This window comes from Gekko japonicus, unplaced genomic scaffold (assembly GCF_001447785.1).
Source record: "Gekko japonicus isolate JY-2015 unplaced genomic scaffold, Gekko_japonicus_V1.1 scaffold81, whole genome shotgun sequence".
Classification (NCBI taxonomy): Eukaryota; Metazoa; Chordata; class Lepidosauria; order Squamata; family Gekkonidae; genus Gekko; species Gekko japonicus.
The window spans coordinates 720,655-737,344 of record NW_015162476.1 but is presented as its reverse complement, the minus strand read 5'-3'; the positions used below and the strand labels follow the sequence as shown (position 1 = coordinate 737,344).

Here is a 16,690-nt window from a genome sequence, read left to right as displayed (position 1 = left end):
CCCTGCAAATCCTTGTAGTTCATCAACTGGGCCATAGGTTTTCCTATGCACAACTGGGCCATAAGTTTTCCAGGTACAGGTTGCCGCCAAGGGGAAGGAAAGAGAGAAAGCTGAAGACAGAGATATAGATAAAGGTAGATTGGCTTGTGGGTGCGAAGGAGAGAAGGCAGAGAAGGGAAGAGTTCACTGGGGCCTTCAGGAAAGGGAAAGAAGGAACAGTGGGGGAGGTGAAATGAGATGCCTCCTGCAAATTCTCACAGGTTCTCCCCTGTACAATTCCAGTAACTAATACTACTTGCCACCTATCAGTGCCTTTTCTTTTCACCATGTGTTTATTACCAAATGTGCACTGTAAGGAACTGGAACCTTCATTTGGACATCTTACAATAAGTTCTCATGGAATGCTTGAATGACAAGCAAATCGGAGGTTTGCAACACAAAGTTTCATAAGTTAATGCTGGAGTACTTCATTAAAGCAAATGAAAGTAAAGCTTATAGGTATGCTATGTTCATCATATCTGTGCCCAAAAGCTGTTGCACAACATACAGTTTTACCACTGGGGCTTCTGAGGGATAACTGATTCCTTACAGAAAATCATCTAATAAAAAAGCAAATTTTATTTATTTAGAAAACATGCATCTATCTGAAAGAAATAAGAAATAACTATCTTGATATGCACCATTTTGCCACTGCTTCTCATTATGAAAGCAGCTTGCTGGCTTTAGTCAAAAAGACATTTGCCAAACTATTCTGGAACAATTAAAATGTTTAGTTTCTTCCTTGCGATGCCACATCATTCCAACACCCAAAGAAATGGCATCTATTAAGACCCATGCTGTATTACAAATAACTTTCACTGAAATCGAATGACATGATGGCTTTGTAGATCACAGCATTACAAAAAATCCAACAAGCTTACAGTATACTTTCTGGGCATCACTCACTCTGCAAACAGACCTGACCACCATCTGCAGGCATTTATGGGTCTATCATTGATTTGTCTTAGCCCAGCAATATAAGTGGTCTAAAAATTACTAAACAAGAATTTAAAAGTTCGTCGGCAAATAACTATGTTACTCATAAGCAACCCAAAAATTAGAGCTTTTGTAGAGTTTCTCATAGACAAGTACTCATTGTGAGAATAAGAGCTCATCTGAGCCAACACAGAACTACACCTAATACCCTCCACACACTCCCATGATACAGAGTCCCTTAATTCTATTGAATCAGTTTCTCTAGAGACCAATTCAGAATGCCCACATTGCTGTTTGTTGGCAAAGCTTAGGAAGAGTCTACAATGTGGGAGTGTCTTTATATAACTAACAACTACATTCAAGTCCAGTAGCGCCTTAGAGACCAACCAGTTTTTCCATGATGTAAGCTTTTAGGAAAGTCAAAGCTCCCTTCTTTAGATACGAGCTGGAAACTGTATGCTACTGGACTTGAATCTAGCAATTCTACTGCAGACCAATATGGCTATCCTCGGACACTGAAGCAGTTTCAAACTTTTAATTTCTGCCTCTCATGGTCTGAAGGCAGCAAACAGTGAACAATCAAGATATACTCTGCTAAAACAAGCAAGGTTTAACAAAGTATGTTAATAATGAAAATTGGTCTCTAGGTAAAAGCTACTTTGAAGGGGGAAATCACGCTCTAAATTGATATGATTCAGTAAAGCAACAACACCAGGATGCTATCTGAAATTCACACGGATCAGGAGACAGAGTGGAAATCATTTAAAGAAATTCATTGGTACAGCTCCCAGTTCTATTTGATCTAGGAGATGTATGTGATGCAGAGGTGCTATATTAGGCTAGTATAAGAGCCTGTGTCTACCCAATGGGATTTTTGAATTTCCCCTTCTTATAGCATATCTCTACGTCATACCAAGCTACTCTTGCAACTTTTCCATTTTCAGTAGTGGTTTGCCCCAAATACTGAGTAGGTGGAGAGGACTACTCTTCAGTGAAATACTCCAGAGCACCTTTGCCTTTGGGCATGCAGAACCAGTAGTTTCTGAATTCTGTTCATGGATTTGCTTTCTGAAATTTCCTATTTAATGGTCAGTTACTCTCATGCATTAAATTCTAGTTATAAAGCACTAAATGCATTTTAAGTATTCAATCCTGTGTTATTTGGAAAACATGAAAAGCTATAAATATTAGTTCAGTGTTTAATTTAATCCCTAATTCTGATCTTGCCTAGTTGTCTGTGGGTAACAATTGCTTCAAAGCAAACAAGCATTATTTTTTTTGCCCCCTCATATAGTGCAGCCTTAATCCCTCATCCCCAAATGAACAGTTGATAGTCTGCTCTGCCCCCAAGCATTGGTACATACATGGGATGGGGGTGTTAAACTAGCAGTGGCATAGGAGTGATAGTAATTAGGCAACATGGGCTAGAATTCCTTGAGCAGTTATTTGCAATGCTATACTACAGAATGAATATATATGTGTGTGTGTGTATGTATGTATGTATGTATATCTATGGTGAGAGAAAAACCAGACAAAGGTACCAGGAAAAAAGGAAAGGCATAACTGTGATTGGTATATTTCAATATTTCAGCTGGTTTTTAATTCTACAGTCTCAAATTTGAAAAAAACAGCTTTTACATTTATTAACACAAATCATGTCCTACTTTCTCCCAGTGCTTAATAGATCTAGCCAGGTTAAGCGCGCGGACTATAATCTGGGAGAACCGGGTTTGATTCCCCACTCCTCCACTTGCAGTGAATGACCTTGGGCAAGCCATAGTTCTGGCGCAGCTGTTCTTGAAGAAGAGCAGTTTCTGTCAGAGCTCTCTCAGCGCCACCAACCTCACAGGGTGTCTGTTGTGGGGAGGGGAAGGGAAAGGAGTTTCTAAGCCGCTCTGAGACTCCTTTGGGTAGTGAAGGACGGGGTATAAATCCACTCTTCTTCTTCTTCTTCTATTTCTTCCACTGCTTTAAGTGGATCCATTCTACTTCAATCCTAGCAGCATTATAGAAAAGCCAGGAAGATACCCTGTAACTGCATACACAGCATGTAGCATCATGCCTCTGGTTCCAGCCAACAAGGACCACAGTAGTGAAGTTTCAATAAAAGCTCACTTGAAAAAAGAGTTTTTAAACTATGTGAACCAATGTTCTATGTTCTATCCACATTACATTCTTGTAATTCTGAGACTCAAATTTGCCCACTGAACAACCACTTAATGTAGATACGTGCTGTTTGGCAGCAAAGGGATAATCAAAAGGCCTCGAATGTTATTGTCTGCATTTGACATACATGAAGCTGCCTTATACTGAACCAGACCATTTGTCCATCAAGGTCAGTACTAGGGATGGGCATGAACCGGCCCACAAACCTAAATTTGCAAAATAAATTATTTGGTTCGTGAGCTGCAGTCTGTGCACCTACAATGAGCCTCCCACAACCCTCCATGTGGTTTTAGGAGGTTCAGATGGTTCATGTTGGTGGCGTCCACAGCAGACACAATGGCACAGATCAATTATGATTGTCAAAGCAACTGGGGGAGGGGTGGACTTCTGCAGCCCTGGAAACACCAATGGTGGCCCTGCAAAGCTCGACAAGCAACACTGGCCATCAATAAGAGGGCTCCCATTCTGCTCTATGGGAAAGCTGCAGCCAGCAAATGGTGAAGTATCTCTGGTATATATACCCCAAGCTCACACGCAGCCATTTTTTCCCATCAGTAGCAGGCATGCCACGTGGCAGTGAGAGGCGGACGGAAGGGAAATGGAAGTCATCCCTCAGTTTGAACAGTGGGGTTGGGGGTGTCTGGTGCTTACTCAGGGCTCTGAGCCACCTGTTCTTCTGCTCACAGCTAGAGACTCACTGTGATTTTGGCGTCTCTAGTCTGCAGGGGGGCTGTTCTACCACATCACAAACATCACAAAACAAACCAGTTCAGTAAGTGGGAAAGTTCATGTGGTCCCACAATCCAAAACAAACCTCAGTTTTCCTGGTTTGTGCCCATCCCTAGTCAGTACTGTCTACTCAGACTGATAACAGCTCTCCAGGTTCTCACGCAGAAGTCTTTCACATCAACTACTACCTGGTCATCTCAACTGGGTATGCCAGAGATTGATGCCTCCAAGCAAAGCAGATGCCCTACCACTGAGTCACAGCCCTTTCCCAATACAAAACAATGTAATTACCAGATAATAAAGACTAATTCCTCACAGTTCCCCATTCTCAAAACCTACAGGGTCAGTCCTTCAACTTTCCCCACAGCTTGGGAATCTGTTCAACACTTCACCCCATCAAAACTCCCACCCAAGAACTAGGCGTCTCTTCTGCAGACAAGCAAGCAGACATCCTTGGTACTCAGTTTTATGCTTGCAGGCAACAGGCAAGAAAAAGTGGACTGGGGTTTTAATCACAACACTGACGACAGGAAAAAAATAGGACAATTTTAGAAGAACTCATGCAGGGATAAAACTCTTTCTGAGAATAGGTGGAACTTACTCCCTCCATGAATTAGTAAGCACCCTCTGGGAGGGGATTCAATGTTTCCAGGAACTTTGTATACATTTACTCCAGGGAAGTGAGACCACAGTTTGCGAACAAAGCCATCTCGTATTTGCCAACAGTAAAATGAGGCTTCTCTAGTAACTTCTATACTCCATTCTTCTCAGCAGCAGTAATGACAGTAGAACTTCGCACATATCAGTTCTTTTCCAAGTGGTCTTACATAAACGGTAACCATCTCGACACTACATCACCACACTGTAAGAACTAAACTTAGATACAAAAACAAAACGTTGAGAATTTAGCTTTGAATGCCTTTATTTCTTATTCTAAAGCCAGTTTACACAAAAAAAGGTGTTCCGACACTGCTGTCCTGCTTGGCATATATAAAAAAAATTACTTCTCTTTGCACTGCAAGACAACACAGAATCAGGAATAACTAGACCTGGGGAAGCCTATACTAGCTGCTACTCCTGAGGCATAGATAACGAAGTGAAAATGCAAATATATATATATATGCACAAGTCTTCACACAAGTCAAACCACTGGTCCGTCTTGGCCTGTACTGTTTATTCTGACAGTGCCTCAAGGTCAAACAGTCATGCTCTGAAATCCTTTAAAATGGAGACACTGAAGCTTGAACTTGGAACCTTCTGCACAGGTGATTTCTTCAGCCACCTAGCAGCAGCCCCTTGCTGAATGTGCTATTAAACACGAACTGGGAATTAATTCATCAAGGAACTCTCAACCTCTGATAGACTTTCCTTCCAAAGCAAAGGTGCACTTTAAGACACAAGAAGGAATATCTTGAAAATAATCTTTTCTGAGATTGTATAAAGAGTGGCTACAGATTTTTTTTTTTAAATATTAAAGGAACAAATGAGCAAAGCCTCAAAACTGCTCAAACTGGCCCTGTATCCTTACCAACAAGACCTGTAAGGCAGATGTGTTGAACTCATTTGTTATGAGGGCTGAATCTGACATAAAAGAGACCTTGTCGGGCTGGGCCATGTGTGTCATAAAATGTAATGCCAGGTAGCAAAGACATAAACTTTATGAAGGACACAAAGAAAATTAAAAGATTTTTTCCTTAAAATAAAAACATGCTTAATGCATTAGCATTCTTGCAATATTTTGATTTAGCAGTCTGATGACTGACACCTCTTCCTCTGAATTATTGCATCAAAATGTCTGCTGTAGCAATCTTGAGTATGCTGTTCAGGTGTGTATCTGTAAGCAGCAAGCCTACTTTTGATTTATTGACATTCATTACATAAATTTCATGGTCAGTGCTCTGAGCCTAGGACCCAGGGGAAAACATGAAATGGCTAGGCACTGCAAGCTTCTGTACATAAACTGCTTTGTGTGCTGGTCAAGAACATGTGAAAGCATCATGACACAGTGAGGGCTATGTGTTTGTCTACAAAACTATAGTCTCCCCAGAAAAATAACTGCAACTCCTATGAGGCAGTGCAAGAATACAGAGACAGCCATGTATAGTGGTCGGTGTCAGCCTGCTATCTGGGAAGTCTAGGTTCAAAATCCCCAGTCTACAAAGGAAATGTGCTGGGTGAACTTGGTCTAGAGGACACCTCACTGCCTTGTTATTCCTCAGAGCTTGTGACTGACCCAAGGTCACATCAGCAGGTGCAAGTGGAGGAGTGGGGAATCAAACCTGGTTCTCCCAGATTAGAGAACATAAGAACATAAGAACATAAGAGATGCCAATGTTGGATCAGGCCAAAGGCCCATCCAGTCCAACACTCTGTATCCCACAGTGGCCAGAAATACCAGTGCCATCAGGAGGTCCACCAGTGGGGCCAGGACATTAGAAGCCCTCCCACTGTTGACCCCCCCCCAAGCACCAAGATGACAGAGCATCACTTGCCCCAGAGTCCCTATCTATACCTTGTGGCTAATAGCCACTGATGGACCTCTGCTCCATATGCTTATCTAATTCCCTTTTGAAGCCGTCCATGCTTGTAGCTGCCACCACTTCCTGTGGCAGTGAATTCCAAGTGTTAATCACTCTTTGGGTGAAGAAGTACTTCCTTTTATCCGTTCTAACCCGACCGCTCAGCAATTTCATGGAGTGCCCACGGGTTCTTGTATTGTGAGAAAGGGAGAAAAGTACCTCTTTCTCTACCTGCTCTTTCCCATGCATAATCTTGTAAACCTCGATCATGTCACCCCTCAGTCGTCTTTTCTCCAAGCTAAAGAGCCCTAAGCGCTTTAACCTTTCCTCATAGGGAAAGTGTTCCAACCCTTTTATCATTCGAGTTGCTCTTTTCTGCACTTTTTCCAAAGCTATAATATCCTTTTTAAGGTGTGGTGACCAGAATTGCACACAGTATTCCAGATGAGGTCGCACCATTGATTTATATAGCGGCATTATGATATTGGCTGATCTGTTTACAATACCCTTCCTAATAATCCCCAGCATAGCATTGGCCTTCTTTATTGCAGTCACACACTGTCTCGACATTTTCAGTGAGTTATCTACTACAACTCCAAGATCTCTCTCTTGATCTGTCTCTGCCAGTTCAGACCCCATCAACGTGTATTTATAGTTAGGATTTTTGGCTCCAATGTGCATCACCTTGCACTTGGCCACATTGAACCCCATTTGCCATGTTGACGCCCACTCGCCCAACTTTGACAGATCCCTTTGGAGTGCCTCACAATCCTCACTGGTTTTCACCACCCTGAACAACTTCGTATCATCCGCAAATTTAGCCACTTCACTGCTTACTCCCAACTCCAAATCATTAATGAACAAGTTAAAAAGCAGTGGACCAAGTACTGATCCCTGTGGTACCCCACTGCTTACACCCCTCCACTGGGAGAACTGCCCATTTATACTCACTCTCTGTTTTCTATTAATTAGCCAGTTTTTGATCCATAAAAGGACTTGTCCTTTTATCCCATGATTTTTGAGCTTACTTAGGAGCCTTTGATGAGGAACTTTATCAAAAGCTTTCTGGAAGTCAAGGTAAATAATATCTATTGGATCCCCCTTGTCCACATGTTTGTTCACCCCCTCAAAGAACATTAACAGGTTAGTGAGACAAGATCTTCCCTTACAGAACCCATGTTGAGTCTGCCTCAATAGGTTTTGTTCATCTATGTGCCTACTAATTCTTTCCTTAATAATGGTTTCCACCAATTTACCCGGTATCGACGTCAGACTGACTGGCCTGTAATTTCCCGGATCTCCTCTGGAACCCTTTTTAAAGATGGGAGTGACATTAGCTACCTTCCAGTCCTCAGGAATGGAGGCTGATTTTAAGGAGAGATTACATATTTTTGTCAGGAGATCCACAAGTTCACAATTGAGTTCTTTCAGAACTCTTGGATGTATGCCATCTGGGCCTGGTGATTTATCAGTTTTTAAGTTGTTTATCAGTTTTAGGACCTCCTCTCTCGTCACCTCAATCTGACTCAGGTCTTTCAACACCCCTCCCGAACTCAGCGGCTCTGGAGTGGGCAAGCACCTCTCATCTTCCACAGTGAAGACGGAGGCAAAAAATGCATTTAGCTTCTCAGCCATTTCCCTATCGTCCTTCAGTACTCCTTTTACCCCTTGGTCATCCAAGGGCCCCACTGCCTCCCTGGCTGGTTTCCTGCTTCTAATGTATTTGAAGAAAGTTTTATTGTTGGTTTTTACGTTTTTTGCTATATGCTCCTCATATTCCCTTTTTGCCTGCCTGACTACAGACTTACATTTTATTTGCCATAGCCTGTGTTCCGTTTTATCAGCCTTACTGTGACTAGCTTTCTACTGCTTAAAGGAATCCTTTTTACCTTTTTCAGCTTCCATTAATTTGTTTGTTAACGATGCAGGCTTTTTCCTATACCTGTTTGTGCCTTTCCTAACCTGCGGAATTTTTTCCCCTGAGCTTCTAAGATCGTAGTTTTAAATAGTTTCCAAGCTTCCCCAACGGTTTTGACCCTTTCTACTTTTCCTTTCAGTTTCCTCCCCACATGTCCCCTCATATCAGAGAAATTACCCTTTTTAAAGTTAAGAGAGCTCACGTGGGGAGGAGAGCCACAGCATAACAAGGCCAACAAAACACACACACAGCATAATAAGCCCAACAAAACACATACACTGTATCAAGGCACACAAACCTCATACCCTGAAGAAAACTTTGTTTGTCTTAAAGGTGCTTTGTATTTTTCCCGTGCGATTGAGGCAGTTGAGCAAAGGGAAGGAGACTCAGTCAATGGAAGGGAAGAAAGGCTCCTGTGCAATTGAGGGAGCCTAGCCAGAAAGCAAGCTCTGGCTGGTTCCCTCCCTTCCCCTGGAAAGAGCCTCAACCAATGCAGAGAACAGAGACTTGCCTATCTCTCCTGTGCAATTGAGAAAGGCTAGCAAAGCAAGCTGTGATGCAGCAAAGCAGAACTGGAGAAGGAAGGAGGAGGGCCAGCTGCTCAAGGGCCGGATAAGAGGCCTGCGGGGGCCGGATCCAGCCCATGGGCCGCATGTCTGACACACCTGCTGTAAGGAATACTGAGAGAGATGACAACTTACCCAATACTACATAAACGTCATCATTCAGTGAAGATCTGCCCCTGTATCTCATGTCCAAATTTAACGCTACCTTGAACCCCAGAAGGATTAGTAATATTACACTTTTTGGTAGAAAGATTTCACAATGTTTTTCAGTTCCTGTGTTTTACTGGCAAAGACACCCAAGCCAATAAGTATAAGCATAACTATCTCTTAAAAGAAAAAAACCCTTTTCTCACTTATACTACTGTTCTTAGAGAAATCAATTCAAATAATATTATGTCTTTATTCATGATGTCAAAAATAGAAATGTAATTTGCCCTTTAAAACTAAAAAACTGATCATATTTCCAACATAAACCCATTTTGAAGAATGATGCACAGAATCAGCTGTCAAAAACTGAATTCTAAAAGACTTCTTTATAATGAACTTTACTCACTCCACCACTATCCTTGACAGTCAAAGAATTGCTGCCTCAGGATCGGTTTAATCTATTGGTTTTCAGCTAGTGGTTCAGAACCAAGACGTGGGTCATAAACTGACCCAGATGACTCAACTCAGAGTACTTAAATAAAAACGATACTGGGTAGGGGAAGAAGTACACGTACATTACATCTATTCTATTCTAGACTGCCATGGCTTCTTCCCAGAAATCCCGAGAACTGTAGTTCGATGCAAAAGTTCTTATAGATATCTGGGCCCACCCCATCAAACAAGTGTGAATGAGACTGACTTGCATGTTAACACATTAAATGGATCCCAGGTCATGCTCAGAGATTAATATCAGGTCTGGGAAGGCTGAAGGGCACTATTCTGCTCCATCCATAATGTGCTTGCTTTGAAAATGAGACCCATCCACCCCCTTTGGAGGCCAAACAACACTAGGAGCTGTGGTACAAGGCTTTAGGAAAGGACAGGCAGGTGTGCTTTCCTTCTGCATCAGCAAAAGCTTGTGAACTGAATGCATTCTGGCTGAGAATGCTCACCAACCCACTCGAGATTTGGAGGTAAGGGATGAGTGAAATCATCCCAAGAAGGGTTGCTTTATGTTTGCCTGTACCTGGTTTCAGAAGGGGTAAGAGCTGCTTTTCTAATGCCAGCTGGCATTAGTACCCCAACTCACGGATCCTGGCAAAGTAGCAGGAAACTTAACTGCATGATTCGTAGATATCTGAAGCACAAAGCATTTGATGCTAGCCTGAGAGGATCTAAAACACAGAGGTCATTCAGTGGTGAGCACCACTGAGCGTAGAAAAGATCTGGTGATTTTCTTACTCATCACTTGCCTCAACTCAAGACAGATACACAGGCAAAAAACATTTCCTTCACACATAAGGAATTGTTTTAGGCCACTCAGACAAAAACGACCACTAGAAAACCATGCTCTTCAATGCAAACATGAAGTGAATTTTAAGAAAATAAAAACATTTTACCACACTGTTCAGCATGCATATTCTCAACCTTTCCTGCTTAAATGTTTAATGCTGTCCCATTTAAGTAAACAGGATCATATCAATTAATGTGCTTTGAAATATGCTTCTCACATATTTTCACAATGTTGCATTAAAATTAACCTTAAAATTAATACCCATAGGAAATAGCAACCTGAAGTGTTCCAATTATCTTCTTTTGTTCAACAGTTTAAACTAATTGCACAGTTTATTTTATGTATCTTTATAGTTAAATCTATTTTTCTTATTAAAAATACAGTTCCCAAAGTAATGAGTTTTTTTCCAATTTACAGGACGTTCTTTGATATAAAAAACCTAAGCAGCATGAACAACTAGTTTCTCTATGAGTTTAAACATACAGTTCAACTACAATTTAAGTTTTCTGTATTTTCGTACAATCTATGACTACAGTAAATTTTATAATCTTTTACAATCTAATATCAATGGCTGGCATCTCTTCTTCTCTAGCAAGCTTGACAAGTCCTGGCCTTTCCAGCAAGCATGCCTTTCCCATTCATTCCTCACCACCATAGTGTAGTTTGTAAGTACAGCATAATACAGATAAACTCTAGCTCTCAAATGCTCTCTGCATTCAATGCACCATTAGACATGACTCTGCCATCCCCAAGTGGTGGGGTACTAGTAGTGGTGACCACAATTTCTGGCTGGCTATTAATGTCTTAGTGAAACCTCCTCTTTCAAAAGTCATATGAAAGGTTACAATCCAACTGTCATAAGCAAAAATTCTTTACATTACAAGCTAGTATATCTGAGTAAAGGAGGCGGTTGTCCCTTTTCAAATCCCTGTTATCACACTAGGCTTGTTAATAGCTACACTTGCCTGATCATCAATGGCAAGTAAAAGTCACCAGGAACCAGTTTTAAAACTAAAAAAATAGATCTCTGCAAGACAAGAAACAAGTACACAGCAAGAATCTGAGATCGCTAATGCTGATGGCAAATTAAGACTATGTATAGGTAAAGGGTAAAGGTTCCCTTGCTCGAAAGCCAGTCAAATTTACCCTAAATAGTTAAAATATTAAAAATTAGTAAAAAGATTTCCAAGTAGAAAGCTTTTGAACTTAAAGGCATAAAAGTGAGAGCAGATCTACAGGTGCAAATATAGCTCCACCAAATGTAATCTTCTACTTGGTCTGAATGCAGAAACACCTCGTGTGTACAAAACTAATATGTCAGAGGTAAGACTATACCACTGGACGTGGGGGGACGCCATCCCCCCGGGTGAGGTGCGGGAGGGCGGGGCCTGGAGCTCCCTGCTGGTGCCCGCTGGAGGTCGCCGCCGGCTGTGGGGAGGACACACTTCCGGTGATGTCAGGGGGTGTGGCATATGCTAATGAGTTATGCTAATGAGTCCCCCTAGCTCTTTTTTTATGAAATGACCCCTGGGTAAGACTATACCACACAGTTAAAACATTATCCGTAATATGTGACCATCTGAGAGCGATCTGTAGACTGGTTTCACAGAGTGCCAAGAATGCTGTATGTGACTTATTTGAATATACAGACCAGCCTGAAGACTTGCATCAGTGAAAATCTGTATTCTATGAAACACCAAGTATGAGGAGATAAAACCTCAATGGTGAATACATAGTTCAAAAACCTTCAGAAGACTTAATAGGATCTTGGATGGATGGATCTGAAGACAAAAGGAAAACAGAAAGGAAATCTGGTAGATCACACAATACTGAGAGGAAGGCAGTTCGTGAAACAGCATGCATGGCCACAAAGAATAACTGGCGTCAAGTGAATTAATAATTATTAAAGGGAACCTATGCCCTTTAAGCAATATTATCAGACAACCGTTATTTTGATTAAAAATGCAAATGGTCCCAAAATATTAAGGACTACATATTAAGATGCGAGGTAACAATTCTATTATTTTCCACAGTATAACTGATTTGACATGGACATCCACCAATATCTAAACTTGACTCCAACACACAGTAACTGCACCTTAAACACTTGAAATGTGAATTTAAAAAGCCATTAGTACATACCACAATGGGAATGATTAGCCATGGATTAACATCTGTCTAGAGATGCAACTGAAGTTGTACAACTTTGTTCAACTGACCCAGCTACCGTTGAATGCTACCTTCTAGGCAAAAGTTTGACAAGTGAGGACTTTCAGTGAGATTTTTGTCATACAAGAAATTAAGTGTTTCACATATAGTTACTAAGAAAACTGCTAGAAGGACCATTCCTGAGATGAAGCAAAACATCAGAAAACAAGATCCAAAAGAGGTTTATTATTTTATTAATTACTTCGCCTTTGTTTCATCATGGAATTCAAAATGGCTTACAAAGCATTCCCAGGAGCTATCACAGCCAGGCCAAACAAATTTGCTTAGCTTCAGCAAGACAGCTGCACCTTGCGTCCTCAAACCATAACCTGTGATCTTGAGAATAAGTGAGTTATGGGTAAAAAGAAAATGGAACTCAGTAACATAAGTATTGTTGTTGTTCAGTCGCACAGTCGAGCCCGACTCTTCGCAACCCCATGGACCAGATCACGCCAGGCCTTCCGGTCTTCCGCTGTCCTCTGAAGTTTGCTCAACTTCAGTATATGGTAGCATAAAGTTCAGTGGCACCTTTAAGACCAACAAAGTTTTATTCTTGGTAAGAGCTTTCGTGTGCACACACACTTCAGTATATGGTGTGAGATACACAACTACATAACAGAAGTACCAATGGCAAAGCATTATTATTGAAAGAAAATTTGGTGATGTAGAGAAGTAGCACTAGGGTTGGCAAGATGATCCACTGCTACATGTTTTTGAGCAATTCAAATATAAATGATTGAATGTTAACATTCAAATCTTGCCTGCGCTATATTTTAATCAAATCACAAGTAGCCCTTGGATTACTTTAAATCCTAATTTCAATTCAAAAACACTATTTTTCTTCTACTACAAAGCCAGCCATTTATTTTGGGGCTATATCAGTCCTCACAATACAATCTACAGTTCTAATACTTATTTTCATAGCCACAACTATCTCAATTAAGCTATATAAGTGAGAAAATGAACTAGCCCAATGTACACCATGGCCAGTATCTAAAGAGCAAGTGTTCCACATACCATGATGCTCACCCATGTAAAAGTTCATTTCATCCAAGGGAAAAAAACAGTAAACTGAAAAATCATTTTAAAGAAATAATGGACACACAGTGAAGTACATATTCATTCTGGGAAGGGATGAAAGTCTTCAAGTAAACTGAAAAATCATTTTAAAGAAATATGGACACAGTGAAGTACATATTCATTCTGTGAAGGGATGAAAGTCGCCTGTCCATTTGTAGGCTCTTCTCTGAAACACCTCTTAAATTAACCTGTTCTGCACTGATTTACTTATCACTTTCACAGGGCTACTACGTTTTTGGCAGTTTTCAATATTGGTATGCTAAACTGAATTAATGTTGTATTTCATCTGTTTACAAAGCGGCAGTTATTTATGAAACAACTACAAACAAATGTGCTTATGTAGGACCGTAACAGGCCTGAAAAAGACCTTAAGAAAGTAATGAGAAATGGGATATGACATGTAATCTATTACCTGAAAGATGGCAGGGGTAAGCATAGATCTACCACTTTACAATATTCTCTGCCCAATCTGCATTCTGACTGCTTGCCTTGTACAACAACTTTATCTACTGAAAACAATTTAACTACATTTTCATGTAATTCTACCTAATTGTGTCATATGACAGATGAAGTCATGACTATAGTAATCAAAATTTAAATCTGTCAGCACCTCAAAATGGGACATCTGACTATTGATTCATAAGTGAAGGACTTACCATATTGAAATACCTTAAGGATTAAGTCAGCAGACCTGGTTAAGTGTAAATTCCAAGAGGTACCAGAATTGAAGGACGGGGAAACACGGTACTTGTTTTGTCACTTGATACCAAATTCTTATCAGAAGATTCTGAACTTAAAAAGCTAAGCTACCACCCCACAAATGGCACTTTATGTTCAGATCAACAGCAAAATTTTGTCCTTGATTCCAGTGAATTTACTGTGTCTTGAATGTTTAAGACTTAAGAATCCAAATATATTTCCATGTACCTTCCTAATATTGGTAAAACACTCATGTGTCAGGCTGCTAAACATTTCACCTGTACGTTGTTGACAAAACTAATTAAAGCTAGGCGACTCCCTCAGGAGTTGTTATTCTCTACTGCAGGGGAAACAAGTTTGAAAGCAAGTTCACCAGAAGCTATTATTAAGGTTTGATTTCATACTAATTCTGTCTGTACACACCAGAAGTGGGTATGGTTGCGCGGCCGGCACTTGCCTCTTTAGTAACTATCAGATGAATTGCGCTGGAGGACACAGAGAAGTCTCAATTTTGTGGACCAGACAAGTCCAAGACGCCCTTAACAGCAAAAACGGTGAAGTCTGACCCTTCCCGGCTTCCGAGGTCCAAGCACTACCCACCCCCGGCCCTTGTTTTGCCAGTGACCGACCCCGCTGGCTTACAAGAACGTCACCAGCGAAACCAGAAGAATGACGAAGTTGCTAAACCGCACCCTCTGCCAACCACCACAAGCGAGCCTCTCCACAAGGCACACAACAAGGCCGACTTCCTTCACCGCGACACTCATTTCGAATTAGCTGGTTACTCCACCCTCCTTCTAGATTGTGCAAGAACGAAATTCTCGATGCATCACACACACACACACACACAGAGCCACCATCGCACACTTCCGCCCCTTGTCAAGACGAGCGGAGGCTGAAGGCGCCGATATTCCGCATTCACAAAAGGCTCCCGGGGATCCAGGGGGGACGGGAGACGCGAGCCCCACCGGCCCCCAGGAGCTGCGCCGGCGACGGCCGGGGGGGGAGGGGGGAGAGCGGGATGTGCGCGTCAGTCAGATGTTCTCTGCCGAGAGAGAGAAAGAGAAAGATCCCGGGGAAGCGCCTGAACTGGGCAAGCCCGCCGCCATCTTACAATGCGGGAAAGAAGTTCGCGGCCAGAAAGACAGAGAAAGCGACGGACGGGGAGGCGGATTCCCCGACAGAGGGGAGGCGCCAGATCGAAGGGGCGCTTCTCTCCCCCCCTCCCCTTCTTCCACCGCCCCCCCTCCTCCAAAACCCACCAACCCCCGTCCCTATAATCCCACACGAGCGGGGCTCGCAATGCCAACAATGCCCGGAGCCCGGCAAGGCGACCGCCTCGGCAGCCCTGAAAAAGGGGGGGGGGGGCGGGGGGCCACGCCTGACATATCAGGAACTTCGTCGGGGACGTTCGTGGCCGCCGCCGCCTCCTCCTCCCCAAACGCATCCAACGGCCTGAGGCCCAGCGCTGGCGGCAGCTCCCTCCCTCCCTCCGTCCCCGAGGGCTGCCGGGCGCCCATTATGCCCGATCGGCTCACACCGCTTTCGAGGAAGGGGGGGGGACCCCTACGGGGCACCGCTGGCCTCTCCTCCCCCCCCCATCCAAGGCGGAAGTCCCACCGGAGAGGGCCCGCAGCCGCCGTTCCACCTCCCGCCGCCGCCGCCGCCCCCCCTCTTCCCCGGGTCCATCCCCACATATGGGCATAGCGAAGGCCGGGCGAGTCAGGCCCGCCCCGGCGAGGCCGCTCACCTTGTTGATGCGTTTTAGCGCCATTCTTTCTCCTGGGCGGGCGAGTTGTGGCTGCTGTGGCTGTGGTGGTGGCCGCCGCGGCCGCCGGGGGTTGCTCCTCCTCCTTTGCCTCCTCCTCGTCGGGCCTTTCTGCGCCGCTGCCGCACTCCCTCCCTGCGGGTGGGGGATGGAGCCGCTCGCTCACTCGCTGCCTGCGTTTCTCCTTCCTCCGGAAACAGCCGGGGGCGCCCGACCAACAGCGCCGTCCCCGGCGGCGCCGCCGCCTCTTCCTTCGCCGACCTCGATTAGGAGAGGGGGGGGTAATAGGTCCGGCCTGGCTTCCCCGGGAACAGAAAATGAAGGCTCCGCGGCTACCTGGCCGAGAGAGACGGAAATAGGCGAAGAGCTCAGAAAAGCTCCGGCGCAGCCGCCGTCGCCGCCAATGGCGAGGCCAAAGAGAGGGGGCAGGGCTAAATATAGGCCACGCCCCCTCCGTGGCGTCATCTGCTGCCACCGCCCTCCCTCCTGGGGGCGAAGGCGGGCTGAAGTATGAAGATACGCGCTGAATCCCCGCCCCTAGGTGGCTCTCATTGGATAAAGCGCTGCACGCTTAACCGCCGATGGAGGGAGGGAGAACGCGCGCATTCGAGGAGAGAAGGG

The 16,690-nt window shown here is 43.6% G+C and overlaps 1 protein-coding gene across 2 annotated transcripts in view; it reads right to left on the bottom strand.

Moving 5' to 3' along the window:
* The window catches only part of UBE2D3 (ubiquitin conjugating enzyme E2D 3), a 23,957-nt gene extending 7,681 nt beyond the window's left edge, over window positions 1-16,276 (bottom strand). The window contains exon 1 of one of the 2 annotated variants that reach the window (XM_015405777.1): window positions 16,052-16,276. In XM_015405777.1, the coding sequence (XP_015261263.1) occupies window positions 16,052-16,075 (24 nt within the window). In that variant the 5' untranslated portion in view covers window positions 16,076-16,276. The remainder of the gene's footprint in view (window positions 1-16,051) is intronic. The other variant, XM_015405776.1, reaches the window with a different exon arrangement.
* Between the last annotated feature and the right edge of the window lie 414 nt (window positions 16,277-16,690).